Source organism: Rhamphochromis sp. 'chilingali' (assembly GCF_963969265.1).
Source record: "Rhamphochromis sp. 'chilingali' genome assembly, chromosome: 5".
Taxonomy (NCBI): domain Eukaryota; kingdom Metazoa; phylum Chordata; class Actinopteri; order Cichliformes; family Cichlidae; genus Rhamphochromis; species Rhamphochromis sp. 'chilingali'.
Window position 1 is genome coordinate 2,395,407 of NC_137932.1, and position 7,993 is coordinate 2,403,399.

The window sequence follows — 7,993 nt, forward strand, 5'->3', positions numbered from 1 at the left end:
CATTAAGGGGCAGAGAGGAGGATGTGACTCTCAATGTTGTTGGCGCATTTCAGGAGGATGCTGCTAATAAAGTTACACAATTAAACAGCGAATTCATGTTTATTATTTACAAAATAGCACAGTTTTTGTCTCGGTCGTATCATTTTATTTTGTTGTATTTATCCGTGACACAAGGCCAGTGACTTTGCTCATCTTTTATGCACAGTCTGTTATCGAGGCAAGTTTAAAGCAGGCTGACACACAGCAACCAGCCGTTTGTGATGAGGTTTCAAACAGAGCCGCCTGCTCTGCTCTCACATTCGAGAACTGATGCATTAAAGATTGTTTACCGTCCACCGAACCGACGCGTCTGCTCGATAACGTCGTGAAAAGTTTAGGGTGCGAACTAAGAAACGGCTTCTCTGCCCTGCTTTCCCAGAGTGGTAGATCCCTTCTGATGCATGATCTACCACTCTGTGGCATGTGGAAAGGGAACCGTTGCTATGGTAACCCAAAGCCTGACTGGAACGAGAGGTGGGGAGGAGAAAGGGTGGGTGCGTGTCAACCCGGGGAGACCACTGCCCACACGCACACATCCATGCAGTGAGTGATCAAGATTACAAAAGAGACTCTGTGCAGGGACTTACTTATAAGGTTATGGAGAGCAGAGCTGGAGATATCAGGGGCAGAGCCGCGCTAACAGGAGTCAATAAGATTACTGTGGACACAGGCGGCCAGAGAGAGGCAGCAGACGCACACTTACAATGACAAAATCATAATGCACGAGTGTTCGTGTGTGTGTGTGGCAACATGAACCAAATATACAAGATTGCTTTCCACATGGGGGGGGGACTTGTATGTTTTAATGAGCTTGTGGTTCTCGAGGCAAATTAAATTTCTGCTCATAACATCGATCATAAATTCACTGTATGGGCTGAGATTTAACCCCTCCTCCCAAAAATGCTTCAGCTGCAGTGTATTGATGGCTTGATGAACGGTGTTCACAGTCACACCTTAACAAATGTTTCTGCGGCAGACAAAAGGAAACAGCAGGTCATCGTTTGCGAAACACAAACTGACCCCAGAGATGAAAATGACAGCTGTTCCAGGGAACTGGGATGACTGTGGTGAGCAGCCAGCCTTGAATAATGAGAGCTTTTGGATCAGATGTACGCTCTTCTTTTCTCTTCTCTTCAAAGTGTATAATCTGTGTAGAAACTATATATAGATTCACATAAATTACAATTAAAGCTTAAAACCTGTTTAGATCTTCCTTCTGGTCTGCCACAGTCCAGTCTGAGTAGGAAACCAGAGACAAGACTTTGGCCTCGGTGGAAAATCTGAAATGGCTTAAGAAACAAATTATCATGTGGAACTTCTTAATGTTTGTCTTAAATCTGAAATGTTTTTCCAGCTGAGGCATTGTTGTAAACTAGAAAAAGTTCTAGTATATACTTAAACACCCTGAATACTAAAAAAACTTTTTACATTATTTCTCCAGCATCTTGATTGCAGGTTAGCTGTAAAAGTTTACTTTGTCTACCCTTAGTTTACAATCTCTTTCATAATTACAAATTAAAACCATATGTCGAAATTTCACAGACCTGAGTCACTGCGCGATTCATTGGGGAAGATGTTTTTATCGCTGTATTACTGAAAGTTAGATGACTGTTTTTAAACAGCACTTTTAATCACTTTTCTTTATTATGATGATCAGCTGGTTCTTATATAGCATTTTTCTACACTAGCTGATGACTCAGAGCGCTTTATACAACATGCTTCAATCACCCAAGCACTATTTTTTATCCTTAAGTGATTTAACTGTAACACATACTCTGATGATGGATGCATCGGAGAGAAACTTGGGGTTAGTAACTTGCCCGAGGATATTTGGCATGCAGACTGGAGCAGCCATGGACTGAACCACCAACCTTCTGACTAGTAGCTGCTCTGCCTCCTGAGTATTTTTAACCCAGTGCTGTATTTACATTTATTCTTTCAGTGATTACTTTGGTTATATTTGCCATCTCTTTTATCTATTCTTCATGATTTGTGGTTAGCTCGGCGTTTTCATTCTTTATAGTTTTGTATATAAGAATTTTTGGGGCAGCTGGAAAACACTTTGCATAAACGCCTGTTCTACACACATAAAAGTGACTTTATTTGAAAGACTGAAGCTTCTTAAATGTTGTCAACTGTCTGTACTTTAAATATGAAGCTACAGCTAGCAGCCGGTTAGCTTGGTGTAGCGTGAAGAGAGGAAAGAAAAGCTAACAGTCAGGGTGGTTCTCTTTAAAGTTAATATAAACTGTCTGCCACCAGACAGCAACTTTTAGGAAATCAAAAATAAATGAATATATATCATATTTTTTGTTGTTTAAGTGTTTCTATCTTATGCTAAACTGAGCTAATTTAAGCTAACTAGCGCTGCACTGCAGCTCTACATTTACCGTACAATCACGAGAATAATATCAATCTTCTTACGTAACTCTCAGCAAAAAGGAGCAACTAAGCTAATTTCCATACATTAGCTGCACACACACGATATTAAAATATCAAGGTGAAAGGTTGGACGTTTTTCTGCCTGCTGTTAGATTGGCTCAGGTTTGTAAGCCGTAACCTTCGTCTGTCACTACAGATTTTTAGGCCCAAGTTGTTCCGAAGCCAGTCCATTTCCACGACCGTGTGTTTCAGGATGTTATCTGTGTGGGTTTCTTTCTCCAGTGACCTCTCTGTATTCTGCACCAGTCACATCATGCTTCAATGTGGTGACCACATTAGCGAGGTGATTAGCAGCACCTGTCTTTGCCAGTAGAAAAGCTTGGCTTTCCAGACATGAGAATTCAATCTTTGTCTCATTAGTCTGCAGAAAGTATCGTTTGGTAAACTCCAGGTGGGCTTGCCATATGCCTGTTTTTTCAGCGGAGTAAAATGGCACTTAGGCAGAGTGCCGCAGAGTTGTCCTTCTGGTGGGTTCTTTAGTTTCTTTGAAAATTGGTTTGCGTGACCACTGGCTACACTTCCTCCTCCCTGACCAAGGCTTTTCTTGCCTAGACCAGATGGACGACTGTTGGAAGACAAACTTCTTCCACAACAATAGAGCTCGCTGCCCAACGCAGTCGGATGTCGCAGGTCTGCTGAGGGTTCTTTGAGCTTCTTACTGTGGCGTTAACACTGATCTGTTGAGCTACTAGTTCACCTTCAAGTTTAATGCTAATGATGGAAGTCTTATAGGCCATTTGTCATGTGATCAAGTAGTTAAAAGTTAGTTGAAAAAGTCATGATAACTATTATATTCATGTCTGACACAAAGAAATGGAAGTCTTGTTGCCTAGATAACCACTGAATGTATTTGCCACACAGCCATTAATCAGTAAAAGACTTTCTTCACTGAATAAAGTTTGAAGGTAAAAAAAATAAAGTCATTGAATGTCTTTATTTAACCTTTATTTATACACAAAGTCTCATTTACAAGAGAGACCTGTTCAGGCTTCAGGTTCAGATGAAACGGGGGGAAAAAGTGAAATTTAATGACGGTTTCATAAAATAGACACTGAATCATTTTTATCTGCAGCTTTAATTTCAAAATACTAACCCGCTTTGGAAAATGTTGCTTTCTGACATTTGAGACGAACCAATAAAAAAGATCAGCAGATAAATTAGTAACGTAAAAAGATGTGAATTTGTCCCGTTTTTCTCCCTCAAAAAATAGATTTACTTGGTTATTTTAACACTTGGGTTCGAAACAGATGTGCCTTTCAGATTTTCAGATCTGCGGTTTCCCCCTTTGCGTTCCAGCGGCTGCTGTATCAGGCAGGCTGGATTTGGCCGTGCCCAGCGGTCGTTGGTAATTGAATGATTTGCAGCGGCCTTAACTCATTTATGACGCTTTCCTGCTCAATTTAACCTTGCCTCGCTCATCAATATTGCCCCGTTGGCCTCCTCGAATGGACAGTGGATGCTCATCGAGCTGCTCCCGGGTCTTATGGAGGTCGGATCTGAGAGGTTTTTGTTTTTTTAGGAGCTTCTTCTGTTGCTGGCTTTTTTTTTTTCTTTCTTTTTTTTTTTATCCCTCCGCTCGTCACTGAAACTGATTCGTGTCTTGCGTGTAACTGATGTTCCATCTGCTCTCTCTTTCAGTTCCTCGAGGTGTGATCCAAAATGGCGCCCGTGTCAGGAGCCAGGCCCTCTTCCCTGTTATCAGACCCTTACCTGTAAGCCCTGTGGGGAGCAGAACCTCGGCCATAAGGTGGGTAAACTTTGCTCCTGCTGCCTTCAAACGTATAATTAACACCAGCGGGGGCTGCACAGATGCATTCCCTCTCCCACAGACACGCCTGCACCTACATGCAGTGGCACAAAGCTCGGGGAGCTCCCAAATTTTCCACTGATAGTTTACATAATTACATCTTTATTGTGCTCGAAAGTCAGAGGCGTTCACACGCTTCCCGCCGTGCACAACGTTTCATCCAGGTGTGTTTATATAATGGCCTCTCGCAGACACACAAACACAAACAGGTTTATTAGAGGGAGAGGCCTCGTGATTCAAAGAACATTGGGAGCATGCACGGACATGCACATCCATCACAGGAGCACGAGAGTATGATGGCCTGCACTGCATAATGAATTAAACATACCCGAAAGGCTCACTAAAGGTTTGCAGTGAATATTTGATCACTGTAAGGGAGTGCATGTTTTTCTTATGAGATATTAATATGCTCACGCTCTCATTCTGGGGGGAGGGGGGGATGTCCGGGGGGACAGGGCACGCTGCTGAAGCTACTTTTTGATTTATGGGTTGTCAGGATTAACCCCCATCCCACGCCGTCCTTTGACGCTTTACAGCGAAAAGTGTCTCCCGACTAATAGAGCAAAATGCGCGTCGCAGTGTAACGAGGACGAACAGTTAAACGGCCTCGCCGCAGAATCGTCACCGTCGAGGCGCTCTGACTTTAGAGTTCGCAAGGTTCTTTATGTGCTGAGCAACCTTCGAGACAATGGGTGCTGCTAAAAATGCACCGTGTCATTGGGGTGGGGGCGCAAAGGTGGCAATCTGAAAATGAGGCAGCTCGTTTCTGAAAAGGATGGCTGAGTCTTTGTGAAATACGGGCTTTTATCTGACCTCAGAAATATGCGCATGAGGCCCGAGGGAGCTATTTGTGGCTGATAGATTAGAACCTGAACTTTCTTTCTAGTAAAGCAGAGAAGTTTGAGTGTCAGTGGAGTGAAGCAGGTCCAGGCAGGCAGCCCGCCTGGCAGTGTGACAGCACGAGTAACGTTATTCTCTCCCGCTCTGTGTCCTCGATCCATACAGATCATCCCTGGGCGATTATCTAAGCCGAGGACAGGACAGCCCAACCTGCTACTCTCCTCCGCCCTGCGGCGAGGACCTCCAGGACGACCACACTTACAGCACCGCCAAATCCCCCAGCAGGCTGTGCTCCTCCCAGGTCACCTCCCCTTCCTCCCCCGTGGACGACGACGACATTATCGCCGTGGAAATCCAATCAGACGTCAAACCCGAGCCCCGGGAGATCCCACTGGACTCTCACGTCACCACTGCCGCCACCACCACTACCTACATTTCCCAGCAGCCCCCGCGCGGACAGAGACGTAGTTTGGGGGGAGCCGGGACTCTGGCTGGGAGCAGTTTGCCCTGGACCAAAAGCCGAGCGAGAGGCATTAGTGACACGCTGCCGCTGAAGAAGCGGCGCGCGGCGACGGTGGAGAAGCCGCCGGAGAGCGACGACGAGGAGATGAAAGAGGCGGCGGGATCGCTGCTCCACCTGGCGGGGGTTAGAGCCTGCCTCAACAACATCACAAACCGCACCGCCAAGGGCCAGAAGGAGCAGAAAGAGGCCCTGAGAAACTAAGACACACACACATAGAACAAAGCATAGACACACACACACAGACGGCTTATAGCTCCAAGCACACACACACAGATTTACACACACACACACACACACAACTAGGTCAACAGGTAACATTACTACAGCATTAGTCTCAACGGACACTTGTCATCTCCCTCTATCTATCTGCAGGGCATTAGGTGAATCCTACTTATTTGTGGCAATATCAAAAATCTATGTTTTCCTACATGTTCAGCAACACTAAACATCGATGGGTATTTCTCATATGTCTTTGTTGGTTTTTTGTTGTTTAAAAAGGGGATGAAAGCCATAAAAAAAGGAAAAAACAAAAGCACGTTTTGTCACTAATTTGGACGAGCGCGACAAAACCGAGTCACGTTGCCGGGAGGGGGAGGGCGGGAGCTGATGATGGCTGTTTGTCTTACCTGTTTGTTTCTATGTGAATCTGTAGCAATCTTGCAGTGATGCCGGCAAAGGCGGGTCGGCCGCCCGCCGGCATCACTCTCCTACATCCACGAGCACAAATGTGAGACTGTGCCAAAGATAAGCGACCAGGTTGCTTCATGTAGCCGATACGACAGCTGACAAGAAAAAAAACAAACACAAAAAAAGTTCAAAGATGGCGTAGTAGAGCTAACGAGAGAGAGCGAGTGACCTTAAGTGTGGAAATAAATGTAAAACCCAATGTGATATATATTCATGCACTTATTTTACGCCACTTATAATAAAAAGCATCATGGGTAAAGACATGGTTTATTTCAAGAGCACTCATAGTATTTAAGAATAAATATATTAAAATTAAAAAAAAAAAAGGTCATGTTTTATCACCATAGAGACGGATAGTGTGCCGGGTCTGAGGCAATATCTCCTTCATTTTGTTGTTGTTGTTGCATAATGTAAAACCTCCTCCCTCCACCCCCTCGTACTTCTCTCCATTAGACGACGTAGATACCTGGTATAGATATCATAGCTGCCAGTAGCTGCCACCACCTTCCTCTTCATTTGACAAAGAACTATATACATGAACTGTGGGTTTAGGTTTCTGTTTGTGTCTGTTTACCCTCACTCTACCCTCATAAAGATATAAGCAATTTGCCCCTGTGCGGGCAACTCTGTAAAAAGGTTAGAAAATATTTTATTTTTTTCCTTTTTCTTAATTGAAGCAATTTGACCTGCAGGACTTTCTCAGTTATATTGCATGGGTGCTTGTAAATAAGATAAAAAGCAAATCTTTTTTATTCAAAGATCATGTAAGATAAACGATGTATTTAGCATGAAGCATGACTTATTTTCATATAAACCTTGATCCTAGAGGAAAGAAAAAAAAAGTTTTGCCGCCAATTCTTATACCCGTGATTATATTGGAGATTTTCTTTTCTTTTTTTTTATTTCGTCTCCTTGTTTTTCTGAGCGGGCTTTCAAAGACACGTCTTCAGGGAGGAAACGTGGGAGATCACTCTGCAATTAGAGGCCCAAAGGACGCCACCTCTGGGCTTCGGGTTCAGGCTTATAACGTAGGCCAGCTGAAACACCTCTTGGGGGGGTGGGCTTACGACAACTTCTGCCTGTACAGTGATTTCTTTTATTTATTTATTTTTTTAATTGTTTTAGGTGTTCAATGTTAAACCCGGTGTTATCCCAGAACACGTCTGTGGAGTGTGTGCGTTTGTGTGCCCAGGAACACACACCCTTTAACATCGTGCCTGCCTGCCTGCCCTCAGTACCTCTGTTGTCACGACAGAACCTGTCTTTATTTATAACAGTATTGTTTTTACTTTTACTTCAGTGTGTAAATGTACGCGTGTCCTTCCTCTCCATCGGCATTGTTCGGTGTAAATGTTTGAAAGGGGCGCGGGAGACCTTGTAGATGCCCTCATATCTCCAAGAAAAGAAAAAAAAAGACGACATGGGAAGGGGACGTTTCTTTTCTCTGATTTACAGACAGTATTTTTAACCCCAGGTGCATCATGGCTAAAACGGGAATGCGCGCACAAGTATTATCCGACCCTCGTCTGCGTATAAAATAAAGCCGCTTTTTAGGTGAAAACGTAGGCTGGGCTTTGGCTGTAGCAGCAGAGCCAGACGGGGGAGAGGTGGGGTGGGGGTTTGTTTGAGCTGAAGAGACGTTGAACGATCGTCAG

The 7,993-nt window shown here is 44.1% G+C and overlaps 1 protein-coding gene across 1 annotated transcript in view; it reads left to right on the top strand.

The window, feature by feature from the left end:
• Positions 1 to 7,790, top strand: part of ches1 (checkpoint suppressor 1) — a 63,921-nt gene extending 56,131 nt beyond the window's left edge. The window contains exons 5-6 of the mRNA XM_080883228.1: positions 4,120 to 4,228; positions 5,294 to 7,790. Coding sequence (XP_080739354.1) covers positions 4,120 to 4,228; positions 5,294 to 5,852 — 668 coding nt within the window. The 3' untranslated portion in view covers positions 5,853 to 7,790. The remainder of the gene's footprint in view (positions 1 to 4,119; positions 4,229 to 5,293) is intronic.
• The last annotated feature ends 203 nt before the right edge of the window (positions 7,791 to 7,993 follow it).